Here is a 26,106-nt window from a genome sequence, read left to right on the forward strand (position 1 = left end):
ATGTGCAAACTAAGATTAATGTAAATTAGTTAGCCATCAGTTCCTATGCAAACCATAGTTCACGGTACCCACAAAAGATGGCGTTACTAATACCCAATGTTTGATCTTAATCCTAGTTTTCCTGGAGCCTTAAAATTATGACTTCACGCATTTCGTAACACTTGTATTTTTACCAAAACGTAGCAAATGTATAGATATAGATTAATGTCATTTTGTCAACCCATACATATGTAATTCACCTATGTACACAGAGATGGTGATAGTAGGCCTATGTTATTTCGTTTCTGAAACCTGTAAAATACAGAACATCATGTAACATGTTCCTAAAAATATAGCGAATGTATCCAAATAGTTTAACATATAAAAACAACGCGCATGTTCGTACAACTTTGGTTACCAAATCACTCACTAGATGTCACTGTACAGTGCGCATAGCCATCCTACATGGCGGTGTTAAGATTTTTCCTAGAATAAGGACCCGATGCACCTAATTTTGTAATTGTTGAGAATTAGTTAGGAGTCGAGACTGCGAACACTCTGCGTACCATTAGGACCTTAGTGGGCCATCTTGACTATTAGTAGTAAAACCTAATTAGAGTATCCCGCGTTTCCTTAGTGCTCGGCAGTTGTACTATTTGGACGCTGTTCGGCCTTAGGAGATACGTTAGTTTAGTCATTATCAGTGTAGTTGTAATTAGCGCCGACTGGAATAGACTCCTGCCATCGTAAAAACGCCTTTGATTTCGCCTTCATCCCGCACGCCCCACCCCTCTCGAAGAAAACTACTTTTACATCTGGCGCCCAACTCGAGGCCGTGCCGTGACGTCACAAGAGACATGGATGTATATACGACAGATAGTCAGATCCAGTTGTCAGGAGCTATGATGACGGCAGCGACTGTCAAGCGTTACGCCACAAGGAGGATGTGTGCCGCAAGAAGGAAGCAGCAGCACCGTGCAGCAACCCGAGGAACAGTGAAAGCTGAAGCGCTGCCACCAGCCACAGCCACTACCCCTACTGCAACGGAAACAAGAGCACCTTCACTGTCGCAGCCCACCTTCGCGTGCTATGGTTGTGGGATACCTGGTCCCACGCTGCCCACACTCACTGAAGTGGTGCCTCACACGATAACGGCTTATGTACGTTACGTAGGAACTAAGCCCTACCGGAGTAGCAGCAGCCACACAAATTCGGAAACGTACGTGCAGTCTTACCGAAGAGGGGGAGGGTTCCCCAAAAGACTACCCCTGAACCAGCAATCACGAGCGGACGTGGACGTCCGCCCAACGGCCTCAACGCAACGAAGACTTTCCTGTCACCGCGCCGGGTCGTCTGCAGTTCCAGAGGGGGAGACTGTAACGCGAACTTTCCCAAAAAAACATTAATACGCCATGTTTAGTTCGTATGACCTCTTACTAGATGGCGCTAGTAGTCCTCGATTTCGACGTAAACATTAGCGATATTTTATCTTTCCCGTAGTTTTAAAAATCCAAAACCTTGCGTAACCTGTGTTAAGTGTTGCCTAGATTTTTGAGTACACATAACGAATGTGCAAACTAAGATTAATGTAAATTAGTTAGCCATCAGTTCCTATGCAAACCATAGTTCACGGTACCCACAAAAGATGGCGTTACTAATACCCAATGTTTGATCTTAATCCTAGTTTTCCTGGAGCCTTAAAATTATGACTTCACGCATTTCGTAACACTTGTATTTTTACCAAAACGTAGCAAATGTATAGATATAGATTAATGTCATTTTGTCAACCCATACATATGTAATTCACCTATGTACACAGAGATGGTGATAGTAGGCCTATGTTATTTCGTTTCTGAAACCTGTAAAATACAGAACATCATGTAACATGTTCCTAAAAATATAGCGAATGTATCCAAATAGTTTAACATATAAAAACAACGCGCATGTTCGTACAACTTTGGTTACCAAATCACTCACTAGATGTCACTGTACAGTGCGCATAGCCATCCTACATGGCGGTGTTAAGATTTTTCCTAGAATAAGGACCCGATGCACCTAATTTTGTAATTGTTGAGAATTAGTTAGGAGTCGAGACTGCGAACACTCTGCGTACCATTAGGACCTTAGTGGGCCATCTTGACTATTAGTAGTAAAACCTAATTAGAGTATCCCGCGTTTCCTTAGTGCTCGGCAGTTGTACTATTTGGACGCTGTTCGGCCTTAGGAGATACGTTAGTTTAGTCATTATCAGTGTAGTTGTAATTAGCGCCGACTGGAATAGACTCCTGCCATCGTAAAAACGCCTTTGATTTCGCCTTCATCCCGCACGCCCCACCCCTCTCGAAGAAAACTACTTTTACATAATTATATTCTGTCAAACAAGCAACATAGTTTACCCATTAAATAATCTCGAAGTGATACGACAGTTTCTATATACAGTAGCAATAATGTAAAAAATATGAACTTAAAATACTTTTTAAAAGACACTAGTAACTGAAGTGTACAAAATTATAACTTGTAGCAGCAACGAATATTTTTAAATGTGTGTCTCGACCACACCAGGTGACCCTAGGGTTATTTGAAACAACAGGAGTCTAACTTACCTAACGTTTAAACGGTACCTACCGGAAACGGGGTGAAACATTTCCAAATAACCCCACGGCTCTCAGCCAATTTTGTATATGCCACTCGCCGTAAAAATAAATTGCTTAGTGCGGTTCCGTTGCAAAGTATTATTACAGTTTATAATTTATCAGATTAGAATATAAGTAGTGATTTGGTATGAGATGAATGCTTTACATGACCTCGCTAGTTGTAAAAAAGTGTAAGGTTATTTTAAACGTCAAACTTCGATGAATTTATGATTATGACGTGTAGGTATTAACACTTGCACTGCGTGTGCTATCAAAATCGTTACATACTTTATATTGGTCTATCTCTAAATATAACGAACATGTATAAGGGAGAAGTAGAAGAGGGAGTTGGAAGGGGCAGACCTCGGCGGACTTTCTTCGATCAGATCGGGGAAATCCTGAAGAAAGGCCAGGTCAAGAGCACCCTAAACCGGCGAGCGTGTATGAGGAATGTTATGAATAACGGAAGCGAAAGAGGTATGTCAGGATCGTAGCAAATCGAAATCCGTGGTCTCTGCCTACCCCTCCGGGAAATAGGCGTGATTATATATTATGTATGTATGTATAACGAGACTGTCTTTCCACATAACTTTTTTTTATGTGATAGTCAGTAAGCGAGCAGACGAGCCGCCTACGAACGGTCATCGTCGCCCATGGACATAAGCAACATCACAGGAGCCACTTAAGCGTTGCCGACCCGGCTGGGCTATAAATTGTCATCATAAACTGATAAAAGTAATTAAGTAAGTAATAATACGGGCACGTAAAAATTGTCTGTTAGCTTTGTTATTGATGTTAAAATCTAACTTGATAATCAGAATTAAGTCTAGGAGTTGCCGTTGTCCATAGGCTACGATGCTTACCATTAGGCGGACAGTATTTATTATTATTCTTATCAAGGGTATAGCCAAGTCATTATTGTTAAAAAAATACTCATACATGGTAAAAGGGTTACTATAGCCGGTCCAACAACTTTGTCAGTAGAAAAAGGTGTGAAATTCATTTTTTTCTATCTATGGGATCTATGGGACAATTACCCTTCACGCCTACATTTTTTAAATTTTGGCGCTTTTTTCTACTGACGGAAATGGCTTGACAGACTTTAGATATATCCTCTCACCGGACTCCTCCAAACTTTATGGACCAGTACTCAGATCATAACTATAATAAAAAAAAACAAAGAGCACACGTTAGCCAACATAGCGAGGTGATGTCAAGCGAGTGTGCGTGTGTCGCCGCCGCGCCGGGAGGGGGCGCTACGGCGGCGTCATGCTGCCGCCATACTCGGGGGATGCGCCTCGGCCTGAAAAAAACTAGTGCTTTACTTACTTCGGAGACAAAAGCCACATTACAGGCTAGCAGGGCCGGATCTAGGGTAGAGCGGGTGGAGCGGCCGCTCTAGGCGCCGGATGGCAAGGGGGGCACCTAAAGGGCTAATGAGAAAAAAAAAGTTTTAAAAGGCGCGAGTGTGGCGAGGGGGGGGGGGTGGAAAATACGCTTGAAAACTTCAACGAAGGGCGCCAAAACCCGATTTCGCTCTACCCTGATCAAGGGCTCGGGCCGGCACTGCAGGCTAGCATACACCGAGCCAAAGACAGAGCGGGTTGGAGAGCACTGGTGAAGTGTCCACAGTCGTCACATCCCTCAGCTATGAGGATACGACAAACAAGAAGACTTACCTACTCTTTCCACCCGCAGATACTCAAGTCGGCCCAAATAATAAATAAAATAAATAAAAATAAAACAAAATAATCTTTATTGCAACTTTGAGTGGTTACATAGCATTGGTTCCTGGCTCTCAAAGTAGGTGTCCCTGTATCTCAAGAGCCAGTTCCTTCCCAATTACAAGCGTCGGTAATGTTACAAGTTAGACATTTTATATTTCAGTTTCAACAATATTAAAATTAATAATGCTCTTTTTATTGAGCGATCTTTTCTCATCCTTTCGAGCTGGCGGTGACAATGGTTTTCGTGTGATTGTTTTCATGGCATTTGCTCTTGATTATGCTCGTTTTCAATATAAAAACTGCTATTTTTAGCCCACTCATACTGCAAGGTCTGTCGGCATCGGCAATGGCCGACTGTGGTGTAGTACCGTCAACCGGAGTAAATAGGAATGGCTGGGGTGAATAGGGACAAAACTGAAAAAGTGTTTTACCTAACAATTTCATAAAAAATACATAAATTATATCATACAAGATATGCTATGTTCATTCGAATTATTCAATTTGGATGGTTATTATTTAAGAAATTGTTAGGTAAATAACATTTACAGTTTTGTCCCTATTCACCCCAGCCATTCCTAATCACCCCAGCCATTCCTATTCACCCCGGTTGACGATATAGTGTCTGTTAATAGGTACATACCGCGTCCTCTGCCGCGGCCGCGCCCCCTGCCCCTCCCGCGGCCGCGTCACCTGCGCCCGTCGCCCAGCCCCACCATGTCTGCAACAAACCAACCAAGCTACAGGAACCGGGCGTGAACTGTACACGTGGAACCAAACGAACCATGTTTTTAGGGTTCCGTACCCAAAGGGTAAAAACGGGACCCTATTACTAAGACTCTGCTGTCCGTCCGTCCGTCCGTCCGTCCGTCCGTCTGTCACCAGGCAGTATCTCACGAACCGTGATAGCTAGACAGTTGAAATTTTCACAGATGATGTATTTCTGTTGCCGCTATAACAACAAATACTAAAAACAGAATAAAATAAAGATTTAAGTGGGGCTCCTATACAACAAACGTGATTTTTGACCGAAGTTAAGCAACGTCGGGCGGGGTCAGTACTTGGATGGGTGACCGTTTTTTTGGCTTGTTTTGCTCTATTTTTTGTTGATGGTACGGAACCCTCCGTGCGCGAGTCCGACTCGCACTTGGCCGGTTTTTTTTATTTATTTAGCCGTATGGCATGAATAATAAAGTTCATAGTCGCTTAACAAAGTAGTATTTAGGTTTTTCTTAAGTAAGTTCAGAGGATCTCCCATAGTTCGTTTTTTTAGCATTAAAAAGAACTTGAAATAAGGTAAGCCATTTTGACATGTCTTTTAATTGAAAAACACTTTTTAAATATCAATAACTATTAGGTACTTATGAAAGCAGAAGACTATAAAAGATCGTATTAGATTCATAATTGTTACATATTTACCGTAACTTATTTTTAAAATGTGTTTTTCAATTAAAAGACACATCAAGATTGTTTACCAAATTTCTAATGCTAAAAAAACGAAGTTATAGGTACTACTTTCTTTTTGGGCATCTGCCTCCTTCTGAAGGTACTTGAACTTGAGCATGTGAGCGTACCCAGTGCCGCAAAATGGGGCAGTCCTTCTCACTAATGACCTTCAGGACAGGACGGTGTTGGGGTTCCCCTGAGTCCTGCGCATGAGCGACGCCACCCGTCGACGGACCAGCGCCGAACCCCTCTGCGTTTAGACGCAGAAACATCGCTGACGCACTGCAGTAACGTGGGAGCCCCTGGTGGGGTGCTGGTAGCACCCTGAAGGCATTATTGAACGAGCGAGCGAAGCGAAGCGAAGTTCTTACATTCGACTTGGGACACGCGGCTGGCTAGGGGCACGTCCCGGCATTTCGATGTTTTTAAGCTGAACTATCACAGGATAGTTTGATACACAATAACTTAAGTAAATTTGTTCTAATTTAAATGAAATTGGGTAAACGTGTAGTTGTGGGCATTATATTTTAGTCATTAAATTATGAGCAGGCTCGATCACGGGGTTATTGAGCTAGAAGAGCTTAGAAGGCTAAAAAGCAATTTGAGAGGGGTCTTGCTATTCTGGTCAATTTTTTTACAAGAAAGTATGGTCGAGTTTGTTATTTATCGAATGAAAGTGCCCGGCTTACACATTTATATATTATATATAGTATTTTTAATTTACCATTTTTAAAATACAGTTCTATACGAAACGCGAGTTCTCAGTTCGGCGCGAACTACTAGTTACCTATACTAATAATAATGACTAAGTTACCTATGTTAGTGGCAGTCTTCTCGAGGTACGCTAGCGGGCCCTGCAGCGCCGCGCCGGCGTACGCGCCGCGCCCGCCAGCGCCTGCCAAGAACATCCCCTGAGCGAGGCTGCTTTGCATCTGTGTTTATGAACAAATCTCAATGTCACTTCACTTTTAATGCATTATAGACGGGGTCCCGTTGTTTCCCATAAAGTTTTAAGTCATAAGGCAGTTGTCCCACCAAGAGCGAGTAAGCGATTAGCTATCGGCGATTTTCTCGCCCAAGAAACGAACAAAAGATAGGGATCCTGTGTTAGTAAAAGAGATACATATATTTATAGTTCATCGCTGGCTGTTCACACTGCCGGCGAGAACACTCGCTCTACTAAGTTTGTCGCCGAGATAAGAGCGATGAGATAAAACTAGCTCAGCGGTACTCGCTCGGCGATGCTCGCTTGGTAGTTGAACTCAAGCTGCGAGACCAATATCCCGTCGCACTCGAACACTCGCCTATAGCCGAGCGACAAAACTATTGAAGCTAACACTCGCTTCTCGCCGCTCGCCCAATCGTTTCTAGTTTATCGTTCTACTCGCTTATAGCTCATCGCTTGCGGTGGGACAACTGCCTTATGTATTGTTTGTCATATTATCATTAGTCATAAAACTGAAACCGTTAACATTTCAGGATTTTCGTTAGGTTATCCTATAGATAGGTTAGGTTTGTTATACGGCAATCCTGAAAAGTGACGCGTTTCTGAACCAAATGAGTTATGACTAACGAAAATGCGGGCAAACAATACATTATGGCTTAAAACTATTTGGGAAACAATAGAGACCCATTAATCCATTATAGACAACTGCGGCCTAGCCAAGGTGACAATCGCTATCGCTTCGCTATCGAATCGCTTTGTCTCTCTCTATCACTCTTCCATATAAGTGTGACAGTGTCAGTCGCGTTTCGTTCGCTACGTAGCGTTAGCGATTGGCATGTTGTCTATATGATGTTAATTATTTTTATTTAAGTTTAAATATTCAGACAAAATTGGCAAAGAAAATTAATAGTACAACTTATTTACTTGTATAAATTAAAATAATGACTAAGCAATGAAAATATAAAGAAAAATACATACCTTTTAGCGTCGACAAACAAATGAATCCGAAAGAAACTGAGAAATAAGGAAAACAAATAAAACCAAAAAGTAATCTTAATTCTTAACAATATATTATTTATAAACCTTACTGGGCAGATACTTATAAATAATTTACAAAGAAAATTGAGAGAAGCGAACGAATAATACAGCTTATATAGTCTGGCAAGCCATTTCCGTCAGTAGAAAAAGGCGGCAAATTTAAAAAATATAGGCGCTAAACTCGTCCCATAAAATTATTTAATCCGTGCCTTTTTCTACTGACAAGGTTGTTTGACAGACTGTAGGTAGATAACTTTTCAATATGATTACTAAATTTTTAAACATAAGTATTTATAATGATGCACAACTGTACACATCATTTTTTTTAAATGCTATGAGTATGAGTGAAGTTCAAAAAAACAAGTCGGCTATTAGAAGTTAGACCAAGAAAAGTTTGCAACGATTTTGATAGCATACGCAGTGCAAGTGTTATTTATAGGTACGTCATAATTTCATAGAAAGTTTGACGTTTAACCTTTTTGACGGCAATGACGGCCGGATATATCAGCACCGCAGGTCCAACGCCGAAGACAGATTAATCGGTCACAGACCACAGAGCAACATAGACCTACGTGCATTATGTATAAAGTTCAATTTCAATTTTGACATTGTGGGACCTGGCGTCCGAGTTTGGCGTCTGCTTTTGAGTTTGAAATGGAGTCGCAAAGGTTAAAATAAAATCGTTGCACACTTATCTTGGTCTAACTCAACCTAATTAAATTTACAAAATTGTCTTTCGCTCTGTGACTTTCCTATTTCCCTAACTCCAACGAACTGAAATCGTCGAAATCCTGATATAGCTGGTCAAGCAGATCTTGTCAGTAGAAAAAGGCGGCAAATTTGAAAAATGTAGGCGTGAAGGGATATCGTCTAATAGAAAATTTGAATTTCGCGCCTTTTTTTACTGACAAGATTTGCTTGACCAGCTATATATGTATATGTTTTGAGGTCGCTACCGCCGGGGTACGGCGGGGTATGCGGGCGGGAGCGGGGGGCGCGGTACCTGCTGCTGCTGTAGCGCCTGTTGCTGCAGTGCTGCCTGCTGCGCCGCGGCCGCTGCTGCCATCTGTTGAGCCTAAGGGGTTAGTTAAATAAATATATAAATATTTGGGGACAAACTTACACAGAGACCTAGCCCCATTGATATAGAATAAAGAACTGGATACCCAATCAGCCGCAAAAAATGGCCCCACAAAAGTGATGTTAAACAGATCACGCATTACTTTTTCGTTTAGTCTTGTTTGAAACGCTCAAATGTGAACTTGTCAACAATTACGAAATGTGCCGTCGAAATATGTAAAAATAACAATGATAAAACAAGGAAAAAGGATGGAATGTATTTCTTTCGGTTAGTTCTTGGGATAGCATTACATAATTTATGTAATCTGGTGGTAATTTTATGGTTTTGAATAAATTAATTGGTTAGTACCAAAGAAGGGATGTCAAGGAACAAAAATCTAATGAGTCGATATGAGGTCAATATTTTTTTATATTTTTATATGGCATTCATAACGAATAACATTATGTTCAAATTCAAGATTTCCAAGAAAACCTATGACACGTGCAAAGTGGACTGCTATTTAATTATAGCAAGAGATAGGGGTGATGCAGTTTTAAACAAGGCAAAACGGCACTTGTGTGTTCGGCCCATTTCCCTGTTTCCTACATATACACCACCAATAAGGGCTTATATCGACTAACTGTAAATGCTAAACCTGTCTGAACACAGTGACAACCACAGGATTTTTTTATAAAGTATGGACTTTATAATAACAAGCAACAACGGTTGCACTCCAGGAGTGCCGATAGAAGTGAAAACTCACCTCACTATGTTACCGACGCCCGGTAACACGATACATACGTTTAGCGGAGGTATTATATTTATTTATTATATATTATTATCATTCTCAATTAAGATCACACTTTTTCATTGACATGTTTATTTACATACTGCCATGACAACGTCAAATTATTTGAACATAGGTAAAGAGTCTTGAAAAGGAGTTCGCAACATAAATGTCAAATAACATTGAGTTTTTCTTTATTGATTTAAATGCCATCTAAATTATGAGTGGCCACCTTACGGGGCTTACGGTTACGTGATCGCCTTACGCCCCTTACGGTCATGTGATCGCCTTACGCTGTCTCGAGTTTATCATTTTTTCCCCACCTCAAAAAGTGCCCAGCGCCGCTAAAGAAATTTTCACTTCAAAAATTACCCACCTCTCAAAAATCCAATCAGTACCAATAAATGTCCACGTGCACCCGTGCGATGAGTAAATGTAGACTTAAAATACACAGTTATTTTATTTAATAAGTTGTTTTTATATAATAAGTTATCTGATTAGGTTTTTACAGCACATTTATAACTCCCGGAACTATGCCAACCTTACTCTGCGTGGTACAATTACTGTCGGTGGCCACACGAGCACGCTCGATCAAAAATTGCTGGCGGTTAAAAGGTTAAAGACGTATACTTACTTATTAAAAATTAAATTTGTTTGAATTTGAACCACGATTTAATTTTATTTGAGCTCCCGATTAAATTAAATTTGTTTTATTTATTACTTCAATTGGTTTTTCTGTACAGTAATACCTAATAAAGTGTACCAAAGTGACTCTGTTCGATAGCAAAGGTGGACTGTATTTAGCGAAAAAGGGGCGAAAGAGAGAGTGAAATTTAGGGCCGATGGAGCAAGAAAGTTGGGATAAATCGGGGATAAATAATATGGAAATTGAAACTAAAGTGTGTATAGGTGTAAGCGAAGTTACCTTTGATCCGGAGACAGTGGGAACCAAATCGTTGGTCACCGTTGGAGACCGCTGGTGGTGATTCTGGCTTTCTGTCGCAAGCTAGAGGAAGCGTAAAATCGTTACCTGCAGTCGGCCAACTTAGACCTCAGATTTTCCCCGCCACGGATGAGTTCGGCGTCCTCCGGTACACAACACTGATCTTAATAATGTACTAAGGTACTTAGTATAGTAGTGCTTTAAATAAAAGGTGCGAAAATAGACGAGAGCAACGAAAGGGGATGTGAACTGGTGGTAGGTTTTTGATACACTCGCTCTGTCAACTGTATGACAGAGCAACAGTTTATTTTTTAAATATTTGAATTTTAACTGTGACAAGGTGTTGCCACAGTGAATGCGAAAAATACATTGTAATATGAACGGCATAATTGAACATTTCCGCCCACCAAAATACACTAGTATTTTGACTAGACAAAAAGAAAGACGGTACAAGTAAAGTTAGAACGATAATACTAATACTATACATAGAATAGACGACACAATAGTAGCGCTCAACGAGCGATTAGATGGGTAAAGGGCACAGCTTGACCACGGGCCGTTTGTACAATCCCGTAGCCGTGCGCACGGTCACCACACGACAAATCCCGTCGGACCCGGGATGAGTGTCGACGATGCGACCCAGAGGCCACTTCATGGGGCCTGTCTGCTCGTTAACTACGAGCACGAGAGCACTGGCCTTGATACCGGCCTCAGCGAGACCTGAGAAGTGAGGGCTGCCTGGCGGATTAAATTCGAATTTAATCTCGCTATGCGTAGCAGCATCTCCTACGAGACGTTGCAGAATATTGTTCGCGCCGACAAAATTCTTGCCCCGATCGGGCACCAGCCGATTACACCGACCACGACGCGCGACGAAGCGGCGAAGCGCGGCGAGAAATGCATCTGAGGACAGCTCAGTGACGAGTTCCGTGTGTACAGCCTTAGTCGAGGTGCACACGAAGACGCAAATGTAAGCCTTGTAGGTCTTGTTGCCTCGCCCGCGACCCAGAGCTATGTCAAAAGGTCCTCCGAAGTCGACAGCAGCACTCAGGTACGCTTTGAGCTGGGCTACCCGATAAGACGGCAAGTCGCCCATGAACGGCGCAGGGGCACCGAGTGGTCGAACACGGAAGCATTTCATGCATTTCGACGTGACTGCGTGGATAGCTCGTTTTGGGGACAGTATCCAGAAATGCTGCGCTAGCAAATTATGAAGCGTTTGCACGCCTGGGTGCATGAAACGCTTATGGTACTCGTCGATCAAGAGGGAGGTAAGACGATCGTCGCGAGGTAACAACAGGGGATGTTTAACATCGAATTCGAGAGAAGCTCGCGACAGGCGTCCGCCCACCCTCAAGAGACCCGCGTCATCGAGGAATAGAGACAATTTCTTGAATGCCTTCGGGAGAGAATTCGACAGATTGTTTTTAACTTTCTCGATCTCCGGAGCAAAGTGGTGTTGTTGAACAGAACGCACGAGGAACAGAAGCGCCTGTTTAATCTCCAGGGGTGTTAAAGGACCGTCCAACAGGTTGTTGGGCGTCTTTTGGTTCCTTACGTTGTGTGCGAAACGAAGACAATATGCGAGGACACGTTGGAGTGGAGAGGGCCTCAATACTCCATGGTGGGGAATGGAGAAGAACTTCCCCACATCCACCCTCGGAGGGACACACTCCTCGAGGTGGCGACAGCTTTCGTAGCCCTTCATGAAGGCTACATAGTTTTTATAGAAGTCGGAGTTACTCAGTAACTTCCGCTCCAGCGACGAAAATCTCTTAAGAGTGATGGCTCGAGAGCCCGAGAAGGTGGGTTTATTGGAATGATCAGCGAAAGTTAGAGGAACGACAAATCTACCTTCTTCTGTGCGACGAAAGTTAGCGAGAAAATATTCCTCGCACAGCTGATCCTCCTTCGACAAGATGACGGTGTTCGGAGAGCTGACATCTTCCAACTCCCAGAACCTCTTAATAGAGTCGTCAATCGATAACTTGCCCACGACCAGTTGGCAACTGTTACCACGGAACCGAGAACGACAGATGTCCGTAGCACAGTCGCCAGCGTCACCCATCAGAATCCACCCGAAAATGGTGTTGAGGGCAGTCGCCTGGCCAGGGGCCCCATGGATTAAACCAGGGCGCAACGAAGAAGCGAGAATGTTAACGTTCAGGAGCAAGTCAACAGGTCCTGGAATGTGCCAATGAGGGTCAGCCAACTCTAAGCCCCTGATATGTCGCCATGATGAGACATCAACGTGATCCGTTGGCATTTCCGGACAGATTTTTGGCAACAAATAAGCCTCTACCGAAATAGCAGTATCAGAATTTCCAAGGCTGGACGAGACGGTACATGACAATGTGCCACCAGGCCTAGACACCACTTCACCGATACCAGTCACGGCATGCTTCCCATATTCTGCCCGGAGACCAAGCTTCTTTGCACATGCCTCGCTTACAAAGTTGCAAGCACTGGCACAGTCAAGCAAAGCCCTTACCGCTACCAAATCGCCTTGGGCATTCTTCACCAAAACCTTGGCAGTTGCAAACAAAGAAGAGGCCGCAACATTACTTGCCACCATTGCCAGCGGATTTGATGTGTCAGGTGGATGTTTCGAACTATTTACAACCACTGCCGGGGAGACAGGCACATTTACATTATTAAAATGCAACAGCGTATGGTGGGAGAAACGACACTGCTCACACCGCTGTTTTGACTTGCAGGACTTGACAGAATGAGATCCCGACAAACATAGAATACACAACTTGTTTTCTTTCACGCATTTAAACCGATCAGCGGGGTCATATTCTAAAAAGGTTGGACAGGATACGAGGCTATGAGCCTGTTTACAAACTACACACGTTGGAGCGGTGACCACCAAGGCCATTTTTGGCTTACTAGAAGGCTTACTACTACTAGGCTGAGGAGTACTAGCGACAAACCCCATTGACCCTGCAGCATCTAGTGCCCGATGTCTTTTTTCAATGAAATCCTGCAATTTCCCAAACTCCGGGATATCATCCGAGTTGTGCTCTAACTCAAACTGCTCCTTTGTGCTCCTATCCAGCTTTGACCACAATAATTGAATAAGCAAGAAATTCTTGTCCGGCAATTTGAAACCTTTCAGGATAGACAGATTCTCAGTGAAAACCCGATGAACCCGCTGTAGGTCACTAGCCCGGGACGCCTTTACAGGTTCACACTGAACAAGCTTGTCATAATAAGTTGTAGCAATTAATCTAATTTTATTATATTGCTTGTACAGCGCCTCATATGCTACCTTGTAATTGTCACCGGTGACAGGATAATTTTTAATAAGGTCATATGCCTCATTTTGAACGCTCGATAACAAATAATGTAACTTTTCAACCGGGGCAATGTCTGTACGCTTATGTACTAATGAGTTGAATAATTGTATAAATGTTACCCAATTGTCAATTTTCCCATCGAAAGCTTTAATTTGCAACTTCGGCAACTTCGGCAAGACCGGCTGCGGCGTCCCCGACACTCCGGAAGCCCCAGCGAAAGCCTGCTTTCTATTTTGCAAACGCGATCTCACTGCCCTAACCTTAGAGTCGAACATCGCGGTATGGGAACAAATCTCGCGGTGTTCGCTTCGCGGAGCAGTACTTAGAAGCTTTATTTGAGCTTCATGAAAGTTCTTCGCAATTGTACACAACTCACTCTCGTCACACAACGCTAATTCAGCATCCGACAACATTTGCAAATACTCAATTCTCATTACCTGATAGTCACGAGCAATCATCACCGTATCTACACCAGCATCCTCTTTCTCGACAGATTTATCACCGCCTGCCATATTAATAAACACAAAACTCCACAACAATTGCAGTAATTACACAAAAAAATGTTCAAAACAAACTGCAATTCACCTTCCACAATTTCAATGAGTTCAATGACTGGCTGGCAGCTGACAGTTGACACTTGACAATTATGAAAAATGTTGCCAGTGATATTAACAAGGTGACCGAATGATTTTATTAAAGCACCACTACACGACCAACTTTCTTGCTTACCCTCGAACTTTTATAAGTCTACCCTAAATTTTAAATGTAAAAGATGACAACACAAATTCGATAAGCAACTATGAATACTAAAACGAGAAACGACAAACCATAGGTACTTTATCAAAATATGCGGATCGAAGGCCAAAATGTTCGATAGCAAAGGTGGACTGTATTTAGCGAAAAAGGGGCGAAAGAGAGAGTGAAATTTAGGGCCGATGGAGCAAGAAAGTTGGGATAAATCGGGGATAAATAATATGGAAATTGAAACTAAAGTGTGTATAGGTGTAAGCGAAGTTACCTTTGATCCGGAGACAGTGGGAACCAAATCGTTGGTCACCGTTGGAGACCGCTGGTGGTGATTCTGGCTTTCTGTCGCAAGCTAGAGGAAGCGTAAAATCGTTACCTGCAGTCGGCCAACTTAGACCTCAGATTTTCCCCGCCACGGATGAGTTCGGCGTCCTCCGGTACACAACACTGATCTTAATAATGTACTAAGGTACTTAGTATAGTAGTGCTTTAAATAAAAGGTGCGAAAATAGACGAGAGCAACGAAAGGGGATGTGAACTGGTGGTAGGTTTTTGATACACTCGCTCTGTCAACTGTATGACAGAGCAACAGTTTATTTTTTTAAATATTTGAATTTTAACTGTGACAAGGTGTTGCCACAGTGAATGCGAAAAATACATTGTAATATGAACGGCATAATTGAACAGACTCCATTCATTCATTATTCTCGTTTGACGTTGTTTGACGTAAATACGTTACGTTTAGTGCCATCGGACTAAATTTTTTAACAGTGTTGGTACCTCTGTTTGCAAATTTGACACTTAATGCTTACGACATTAAGCTCTTTTATGTACGAAACATTTATCTTGACTCAAAATTTACGTAAGCGTTTTTATCATCAATGCAAATGGTGCGAAACGTCATTGGGATCCACATTTGTTGACGTTTTTGTTCTGCTTTGTGTGTCTATTTCTTTTATATTAAGTCAGTGCCTAGCCCCAAGCTAAGCAAAACTTGTACCAAAGAGAATTTAGTATAGAGGATGTCCAAGTAAATTTTGATACTCGAGTAGATGGCGCCACTTTTTGATATTAGACAAATTTAACACATTCAGTGCCGAAAACCCGACTATCGGATATTTTAGGCTAAGGCGCTCACAAATGCCTGAACACGCCTCTATTGTCAGGGCGTTAGAGTGCGTGTTCAGATATTGTGAACACCTTGATCCGATACATCAGATGGCGACTGTACTATTGGTAATTGGCGACGAGGAAACAATATGACACAAATAAATGCCTTACAGACTAGGTTGGGAGCAGGGATGTTGCGAATATCCGCATCCGCAACCGCGGAACTTCCGCATTATTTTCAACATCCGCATCTGCATCCGCATCCGCATAAAATCGATGCGGATGTGGAACAGGTCGGTACAGGAACGTCTTAGAATCGGCGTAAGTGCTAGACTGCTATAGGTAATTTAGTCACTAGCCAAAAAAACCTATTAGAAATTAGCAGTCAAGCGTGAGTGGGACTTAATGTACGGAACCCTTGGAACGCGAGTCCGATTCGCACTTAGCAGGTTTTTTGAAATAAAAATTACTATAATGTAATATTTGACGTTTTTTATGTACCTATCTTGACATCCGCATCCGCATCCGCATCCGCGGATGTGAGCCTTTAAAAATCCGCATCCGCGGATGTCAAAAAATCGGCATCCGCAACATCCCTGGTTGGGAGGCCGTAGAGGCCGGAGGTTTTTCTAAGTGCAGGATAGAACGTACCTGGACACTTTGCTGCACTCCGCATGGTTGCATCGGTGACGCTGCCTGCTGCAGGGGCGGCGCCGTTTGACACTTGTTGTACACCGCGTGCCCCTGCCGAAACACACACTGTGTTACTCGCAGTAGCGTAGCGTAGTGGGGGCGGGGGGGCGGCAAAATTTCAGAATAAATACCAATAATAACGTATAAATATTTGAACTATTTCAGTCGCACTTATTATAAACTACGTAAGCTAGGGGGCGGCAAAATTTTCATCCGCCCCGAGCGACCGAGTCCCACGCTACGCCACTGGTTACTCGACTAAAGGCTGCAGTGATTTTAAAATAATTGACTGCAATACTCATCGGGACAATTCTAACAATCCCAAACACAATTAGGTTGCGATGTTTTATCACAGAGTTCCTATGCAAATGTATGGCTTCATTGGAAACCGGGAAGTGGGTCGAATTTAACTTGCAAGATTTGATTACAGACCCACACACAGACAGACAATGAGACAGGTGAAACTAAATAAAAAGCTTGTAAAAACCAAAGTTTCTCCGAAATTAAGTGCATTGAATATTGATGTCGAATCGAAGGTATGTTTTACTTATGTTCGCGTCGCGGACTTGTCAAATCAATTATTATGTATCCACAATACACATATACTTACTAAAATACTTAAAAATTGAATATATTTGGCGATCAAACCGTTTCGTATTTGGAAGCCATAGGGAATATTCATTCCACATTTCGGTTTCCGGCTACTATCACTAGGTACATAGTATAAAACAAAGTCGCTTCCCGCTGTCTGTCTGTATGTATGCTTAGATCTTTATAAACTACGCAACGGATTTTGATGCGGTTTTTTTTAAATAGCTAGAGTGATTGAAGAGGAAGGTTTATGTATAATTTGTTAACCCGTGCGATGCCGGGGCGGGTCGCTAGTAAAAATACAAAAATCTGTTAGGTATACCTGTAGATCAGCCAGCAAGGTCTGCCATTGGCTGATTTTGTCATAGTGGCGCCGAAGGAGCTCCTCTTTACGCTGAAGCTCGCATTTTAACTCGTTGTTGTCTTCACGAACGAGCAGCTCGGGCTTCATCGCTGAGAGGAGGAACCTGAGGAATTAATTTAACCTCTTAGTGTAAGGCCTGAGTGGACGCTCGAGTTGGGCGTGCAGCGGGGCGGGGCGTGCAGCGGGGCGGGGCGTGCGGCGTGCATGTTAAACAAATGCAAGCGTATAGGAGCGGCCTTAGTGCGCGCTGCTCACATCACGCGTGAGCCCACAGCCACGCTGCACGCCCCGCCGAACGCTCCGCTTCGAGCGTCCACTCAGGGCTTGGTTACACTTAAGTACCATAGAATTTTTCATCGGGCGTGCTCGTGACGCCGGCGGTACGAAGTTACACGAAGTTTTGTCTTGTTTATCAGACCGCGGCGAAATGAACCCGATTTTCTATGTCTTATATATCAGTCTACGGCGGTTTAAAAGTAGCTTAAATAGTTTATAAAAATAAAAAGTTTTGCACATATACCTAGTGTTTGTTAAAGTAGGTACAGTCACCACACGGGATTGTTACGCCATTTAGGGTCCTAGCTATAAATTGGTTGTTCCATACTTACGCTATGGAATGTCCAATATAGCTAGACCATAAATACTTTAACTCGATTAAAAATCTATTAAAATCAAAGCGTAAAAACCAAAGAGTTGATCCGGCAAAACAGGTACAGTTTTTACTGTGGCAAGTAGACCCTGTAGACCGGCTGCACTGTCAGCATCTAAATAAATACTGTCAGCCAAAGTGTAAAAGTATATCGGAACAAATCCTAATTTGTATGGTAACAAAGGTGTGTCATAATATATTTGATGCTGCGTGTACATATGTGTAACGATATATTTGGGCACTTTGACCGTCACAATCTATTTCACGCTGACTGTACTAAAGATAGATAGATCATTTATTGATAAAAATATAAAAAGATTTACATGTCATTTTCTTATCCTATAAGTACATACTATACATTATTATTAATTAGGTACACTGGTATATCACAAATAAAAACCGGCCAAGTGCGAGTCGGACTCGCGCACGGAGGGTCCCGCACCATCAACAAAAAACAGAGCAAAACAAGCAAAGAAACGGTCACCCATCCAAGTACTGACCCCGCCCGACGTTGCTTAACTTCGGTCAAAAATCACGTTTGTTGTATGGGAGCCCCACTTAAATCTTTATTTTATTCTGTTTTTAGTATTTGTTGTTATAGCGGCAACAGAAATACATCATCTGTGAAAATTTCAACTGTCTAGCTATCACGGTTCGTGAGATACAGCCTGGTGACAGACGGACGGACGGACGGACGGACAGCGGAGTCTTAGTAATAGGGTCCCGTTTTTACCCTTTGGGTACGGAACCCTAAAAAGAAAGAAAAGTTAAAAAAAGAGTTATATAGAGGACATCGCCTATACCAGGGGTCTTCTAAACTTTGATCTGTGGGTCAGATGTGGCCCACACGCGAACGCGAAGCGAAGCGATGCGGCGCGGGGTGAATCAATCCTTCGATACCTATAGAAGTGTCCTAAGTGGGCGATCTCGTTGCGAACGCGGACGCCGTGGGCTTCGCTTCGCATTCGCGTGTTGTTCGCTTACTGTACGACGCAGCGTTAGTTGTGAGCCTACATACCTCTTTTGCAGGAAAAACGCCTCCATCTGCCTGGCGAGGTCTATAAACCGCTCCACTTCCACCTTCACCTCTTCTTTCTCCACGCTGGGTGACGCCTCCTGCTTGGTCAACACGTTCAGACATGCCTGCCAGACAAATACAGCCCGTATAAGCATAGAGAAAAAAATACATAGATTGCTCACTCCATACATCAGTTTTGATGCCAAAAATACTATTAATTTCAGTGTCTACATCTAGCATCGAGTAGCGGATCTATCAGTACCTACTGCTACTTGACAATAGATGTAGCACCGACCGGAAAACCTTATGTTGTTGAGCATAAGACTTTCCAGTGCTACATCTATTGTCAAGTAGCAGTACTGATAGTTCCGCTACTCGATGCTAGATGTAGACACTGAAATTAATAGTCTTTTTGGTATCAAAACTGTTGTATGGAGTGAGCACTCTTGTCTTACTATATTTCTCTATGGTATAAGCATAGAATAAATAATAGTACTATTAGGTACAGAAGATTCACTCTCTAACAAAACGCGTCTGTTACGATTATGACAGGTATTTATTTATTTATTTATTTAAACTTTATTGCACAAAAGAAAAACTTATCGTACAAAAGGCGGACTTAATGCCAAAAGCATTCTCTACCAGTCAACCTTAAGGCAAAGCAGAGAGATTGTGGGCGGTGCAACTGCTACTACGACTAACAAAATTTAATATAAACCGCAAAGCTAATTTAAAAAATTTAACACACATAATATACACGATACATATAATATAAATACATATACCTAACAATTTAAATATGTACAATAAAATATATAAATTATATAACCAAAACTAGGAATCCTTCATACTACCAGCAAAGAAAGCACGTACCGATTTCTTAAAAGCGAACTTGTTTGAGGCATTTTTAATACTAAGGGGGAGTCGGTTCCAAAGGCGCGCTACCTGCACGCAGAACGAATCTGACATGAAGCCAGTTACGATGTGGAGGGATGGATAAAGACATATTGCCAGAAGAGCGAAGCTGACGGTCGCGAGAAACGCCGTAGTATTGAAAGAGGGACTTGAGGTATACAGGAGAGAGTGGATTGTTTAGGACAGAGTATAAAGAGCAAAGCATGCGAACACTGCGTCGTTGACGGATGGGAAGCCAGCCAAGCTGGGAGCGGTATGCAGAGACATGATCGTACTTACGCAGGCAAAAAATGAAACGAATGCAGTTATTGAGAAGGCGATCCAACTTATTAAGAAGTTCTTCAGATAGGTCCGGATAACACACATCACCATAATCAATTATAGGTAGAATTAGAGTGTTTATAAGGAGAATTTTAGTCTTAATGGGCAAAAAGTGCTTTAGCTTGTTTAGTGAATGAAGAGAACCCATAACTTTCGGTATGACCGCTAGGTGGCGCCAGCGCCACGCGAGGCCTATGGCTAGCCACCAGAATGAGTGTGGGACGAATGTACTTGTAGGTAATTCTTGCGACGCGACGAAATCGCGGAGTGAGCCACGCCTGGTATAAGCTAAACTTGTAACGACTTTGTCAGAACAAAGTGAGATATTGTATGTAGGTAGTGTGCACCATAATATGACACGCACACTCTCCCATGTACCCTATATTATATACCCTAGCATAAGAATCAATATCTGGGAGACCGAGCAAAGCGCGGAAAACAGAAAAACTCGAAAATGCGCGTTTTCCTAGAGATAAGACCAAGCTAGATCGATTTTCGATAGCAAATTTCATCGAAATCGTTAGAGCCGTTTCCGAGATCCCCGAAATATATATATAAATAAATATACATATAAATAAATAAATAAACAATTGCTTGTTTAAGGGTATAAGATTTGTAACGACTTTGAGAGAACAAAGTGACATATTTTCACTAATAAACGTCATATAACGGAATTTGACGGGTCCGAAACTATCGATTAGTCAGTGTCAAACTCGTGGTAAGGCATTAACTAGTGTGATAAGACTGATAAGCGCGTAACGCTTGTGGCATACGTGCAAGTGCTACAGTTCCCTACTACGATGCTACGGCGCTACGCGCTTCATTGTGCTACGCCGTAGGTAGGACTGCACACTGGAATCGTATTCTGATTCTATTAACAGGAGCCTGCTTCAGATTTAATAACTTGTAGGTAGGTATAGTTGGCCAAACCAATTTGTCAGTCAGTAACAACCAGGAAAACTATACTCATCTTTTTCTTTTGGGTGCTAGTACTAGCTAGAGTAGCTAGTAGCGTATCAAAACCATAATATCTAACTTTTCTGTTAGGCAACACCAACACCCCTAGGCGACCATAGCGGTGACACTAGGTTAACGGTTTAACCGCTTAACCCCGGGTTATTGGGATACTATACTTACGGGTACATACGAAGTACAGTCAACCAATTTGATTCCTAAGGCCTGCACTATAGAACCATGTAATAATTAATCAATTTGTTTAACTTGTATTTATCTGACGTATCTTCTTTCGTCTAGTACAGCGGTTCTCAATATTTTTTTTTGACGGAACCCTTTTGGAAAGCGAAATACTTGATGGAACCCTACAATACGGTGGCGGCATAGTCTCTAGGGTTCCGCGGAACACACTTAGAGTATGGCTGGTCTAGTAGTTAAAGCGACAAGGTTCTATAGTTGTCTAGGAATCAAATTTGTTGACTTTACCTATCTACCTAATAGGTACCAAGCAACTTATTGTTACTAAGTCAAAATATTTAATAGTCTGTGCGGAAAGAGAAGAGTCGTGGAATGTATGGAGCTCAATACAATCCACGACTCTTCTCTTTCCGAACAGTCTCTAGGTGTCACTAAGAAGTTGAATAATAAACAGATAGACATTAAAACTGAATCATTTATTAGATTAATTAATACAAGATATTTATTTAAAATTTACATCATTAAACCCACTCTCACACATAATATAGCTATAATTAAGAAGTCTTTAATTATTTATCTATCAACATAGATATTTTGCTAACCTTACATCTACAGCTACTTCTAGCGCTATGTGAAGTAACAAGTAAGTAAATTAAGATGAAAGCTAACTTATGCTCCAAGTGCAATAAGGACCTTTCTATCAGCATTTCTGTTGAAATTACGATGAAATGACCTTATTGCACTTACAACATAAGGACCCTTTTGTAAACCAAGCCACATATTAGCTAGCTTCAAAATCATTTGATGTAAGCATTGTCCAAAAAATATATAGCATAAACCTTTTTTACAACACAATTTTTTAGCTTTCTTAATTACCAACTTTGATTTGTTAGCTAAAGTTAGACCAAGATAACTCTGCAATGATCTTGACAGCACAGAGTGTGCAAGTGTTATTTGTACGTCATGATTTCATAGTTTGACGTTTAAAATAACACTTGCAGTAGGTGCTATTAAAATAGCTACAGAATTATCTTGGTCTATCTCTAGATGTGTTCTGATACAAAAAAAGTATTTTTATTTTTGTATAATTATATACCAGAACAAAAACACTTTTATTTCTTTCTTGTGATACCGATTGTAAAAAAGATACAAAAAAAAAGGTTTTTGTATAAGAAATTTGGAATTTTACATCTGATACAACTCAACTTCATTCGGTGGCCCTACATCGACATTAATCTAAACACATTAAGTGCATTATAATTTAATTTGTAACGCTATATAATAGTTAAGTTACTTAATACTATTACGGAAAGTAGTACGGAGAATGAAATGTTCTGTAATATGGTGACTGTGAGGGCAACTGGCCATACATAGGCGGGTAGTTCTGCTGCGGTTGCTGCAGATTTTGCTGGTAGAATAACTCTGGTCGCCATTGAGATCTGTCAGGATTTAAGTGCTGTTGCGTTGGCTGCAATCTCTCGGCTGCATTCTGCATCGCTGTTCGGAAATCAACAGGATTATCCATAAACATTGTGTCGTTGTATTGACCTATAGGATGCCATTCTGCTGGTTTTTCTGGCGTTCTCGTCTTTTGCGGAGGCTTTTCTGCCGGTTTTCGCTTAGAGCTAGTATTGCGGTAACATGGTGGTGGTGATTTGCTTGTCTGGGTCAAGAACTTTTGGAATTCGCTTACAAATTCATTCGGGTCCTTTTTGATGGGTTGTATAACTGCTGGGACGCGTTGTTGGTCGATTATTGTGCTGGTATAGGTCTTCACTGGTGTACTTTGGACTGTGGACGGTGCTGATGACTTTGTTTCTGATTTCTGGCCATATTCCGGACTGTTCAGATTCTGCGGTAGAATTGTGTAGGTTTTATGATTCGGTGGATTTGCTTGGTAAGTTTTTGGTGGATTGTGATGGGCATACAATTTTGGACTAGACATTATTGGTTGCAAGGGGGAGTTGTAGGCAAAGTTAGGGTTCTTTTTGGGTGTCCGTGGTTTTCTTGGCTTGCGTTGAACTTCGCCCTCAACTGGTTCCTTCTTCGGCTTAGGAGTCTTCTTTACAGGTTCTTTCTTGACCTTTTCCTTTTTTGGTTTTTCCGCTTTCTCTGTCTTTTCTGCCCGTTTCCGTTTCTTTCTCTCTTTCTTCACTGGTGGGACCGGAGCCTCACTAGTAGTAGGAGGTGGCAGTGGGCCTAGATGTAATGGATCTCCAGTGTGTTGAGCCTTTTCCTCTGTCTTTGGACTGACAGCAGCTTCATGTGGTGGTGACTCCCAGGTGGAAACAAGAGCGGCCATATCTTCAAGTTGTTCACTGGATAGTTTTTTGGTCTTAACCTTACGACCACCTTTTGTTTTTGGAGTTGGTGGAGCTTTCTTTTTCTCCTCGCCAGTCTCTTCATCTTTTTCTGTCTCATTTTTAACTTTAGCTTTAGTTTCTTTCTTGCCGCCGCTCTTTCTGCTCTTCCCTTTAGATTTTTCTTTTTTACTCTTAGGTTCTTCATAATCCGAATCTCTGTCGGAGTCAATGTAACCTATATCAGGTAGCTGGGCCTCAGATGGGTCCATTTCATCTCCCTTCAGCCAGATATCTTCAAGCGCATCAAGTTGTGTATCATCAGGTTCCATTGGCAGATTTCTGCGCTTCATAGAAGTCATCATATCCAGATCACCTTCTGCCATGGTCATTTCGGCATCGTCCATGACATCTTCTCCGAGGATAGAAACAGCGATAGCGCCTTCAGAAATGCTCTTACTAGCCATAGCTCTTTTAAGATGGAGCGGATGGCGCTTCTTTTTCTTCAAGCCTTCCTCTTCAGCCTCTATGAATGACTCGGGTAGTTCTGTGTTGTTCTTGTTGCACAATATGTCTTGGCCTGAAGGATGCGGAGCGGGGACCATCTTCTCAGGCTGCTCCGGGTGGCAGCCTATGTCTTGACCTTTAAGCCACAGCTCATATCTGTCAGGTTGGAATCTCTTCACAAAGGTATCCATGGATATTTTGACCATGTCATTGCTGCACGTACATTGCGTTGCTCGTTTGCCGTACTCAACCCATCTTGGAGCTGCAAAGTTAGTTGACTCGGCACAGTTGAAGCCGTGATTGAAACCAGCGTGATAACCATACGGGAAGGTGATCATTATCTCCCCAGCTTCTTGAGTTATTTTATTTATTGGAACCGAATACTGTTTTAAGATTTGTGGTGAGATCAAAGTCATCTTATGTCTTAAGAATGCTTGGCAAGTCTTGGCTGATGTTGGGAAGAAACCGGAGGCGATTCTTTCGAATCTCTTCCCATGTTCCGGAGGAATGCAGTACCATGTTTTCGGCTCTCCAAAATGCAGATAGTTTATCGAGTAGAGGTCCATGTCTTCGGTGTGCCAAGCGAATGTAGTCTTCCACATACCAAAGTAAAGGTATGCTGTGTTGACTCCATCGATTTCAATGCCGTAGTCAGAGTTGACAAAGTCAAGAATGGTGCCGAGGTGATTAATGTTCCATTCTTTAACGTCTGGATCAGTGATGCTGCCATTCACGTCAGCACCATATATAGGAGCGACATACGTAACGTTTTTCCAGTATTTTCTCTCTAAATCCTCGTAGCTGGAATGACGCGGGGTGCAGTACTTCGCGGAGTTAGCCAGGATCGAGAACTGCTTCACTGTCATCGCTTTCTTCTGAATGTTTATTTGTTGAAACAGACCTTGCTTGCCCGTCACCACTTGGCAAATGGGCGAGGGGATAGTGATATTGAGATCGTTGAGGTCGTATCCAGCCTTTCGGGGGACCCATTCCGGGGGAGGGATAACTTTCGCAAGACCTGCTTTATGAGCCCCCTTCGACTCCATATATTGGATGAACTTGTTGAAATCTTTGAACTCATCCCACGTAGGGCGAAAGGTTTGTATTGTTGGAACACCCCCAATACTGCACACGTCTTCCCCAGCCGTAGACATGGTGTTTTTCAGACACCCTCGAGTCCCAAAATCAACACAATTTCGTCATTAACTGCACAGGCTCAAAACACTTTCCATAATAACGTCAATTAGCTCATACACTGTTTATGAAAATCCACTGTAAATCACACGTTTTAGTCCGTTGTTCTATTTAACAGCGAGCGAGAAATCTTTCGTAACAATGTGAAAACATTATCAGTAAAATGGCCGACGAGATGATGCGCTTCCAACAAAACTCCCTTCACGAGCAGTAAAAGATGCATAAGTTAATTCGGGTCACGTACACACTAATGTTCTAGCCGTTTTGGGATAAATGAATGAATTTAGCTTATGAAGCTTCGACTGAACGCAACAGCGGCCACGGTATGATTAGATCCTGTAAGTTGGTAGCGATAGTAAATTTTGACAGTTGCCAGTTGTCAACAATAATTTTAAGAGGTTATGAATGAAAACGCAATTATAGGATTTTGTACGTAAATTAAAAACTAACTAGCGTCGTTGCTTACCTGAAATGATTCTTCAAATTCCTCCACTAAATTACCACTACCGCTTGATGGTGCCGCCATCTTGTTTATTGGTTTTTAATCACTTTTTGTTATTGTTTCTCCAGGGACAACTGTCACTGGCGAGTGTAGAGCGCGCACCGCGCAGCGCGCACACAAGTCAGTTAAGGGACCCCACAAAACAAACTCATTCGCTTCTACTGTGCTCGCTCGTCGCTCGCGTT

At 42.2% G+C, this 26,106-nt stretch overlaps 1 protein-coding gene and 1 long non-coding RNA gene across 2 annotated transcripts; both read right to left on the reverse strand.

Moving 5' to 3' along the window:
* Positions 1–3,797: 3,797 nt before the first annotated feature.
* Positions 3,798–6,732, reverse strand: LOC134659581 (uncharacterized). Its single transcript, XR_010097817.1, has 3 exons — positions 6,597–6,732; positions 4,980–5,057; positions 3,798–3,915 (listed from the first exon to the last, which is right to left on the reverse strand). It is a non-coding gene; the product is annotated as an uncharacterized LOC134659581 (long non-coding RNA).
* A 1,972-nt stretch (positions 6,733–8,704) lies between these two features.
* On the reverse strand, positions 8,705–25,624 carry LOC134659893 (lysine-specific demethylase 4A-like). The gene is made up of 6 exons (XM_063515600.1): positions 22,726–25,624; positions 19,904–20,054; positions 19,031–19,155; positions 17,322–17,466; positions 16,367–16,459; positions 8,705–8,841 (listed from the first exon to the last, which is right to left on the reverse strand). Exons 1-6 carry the CDS (start codon positions 25,377–25,379, stop codon positions 8,719–8,721), a joined length of 3,291 nt encoding a protein of 1,096 aa, XP_063371670.1. The 5' UTR covers positions 25,380–25,624; the 3' UTR covers positions 8,705–8,718.
* Positions 25,625–26,106: the final 482 nt, after the last annotated feature.

Source organism: Cydia amplana, chromosome 25, assembly GCF_948474715.1.
Source record: "Cydia amplana chromosome 25, ilCydAmpl1.1, whole genome shotgun sequence".
NCBI classification, from domain to species: Eukaryota; Metazoa; Arthropoda; class Insecta; order Lepidoptera; family Tortricidae; genus Cydia; species Cydia amplana.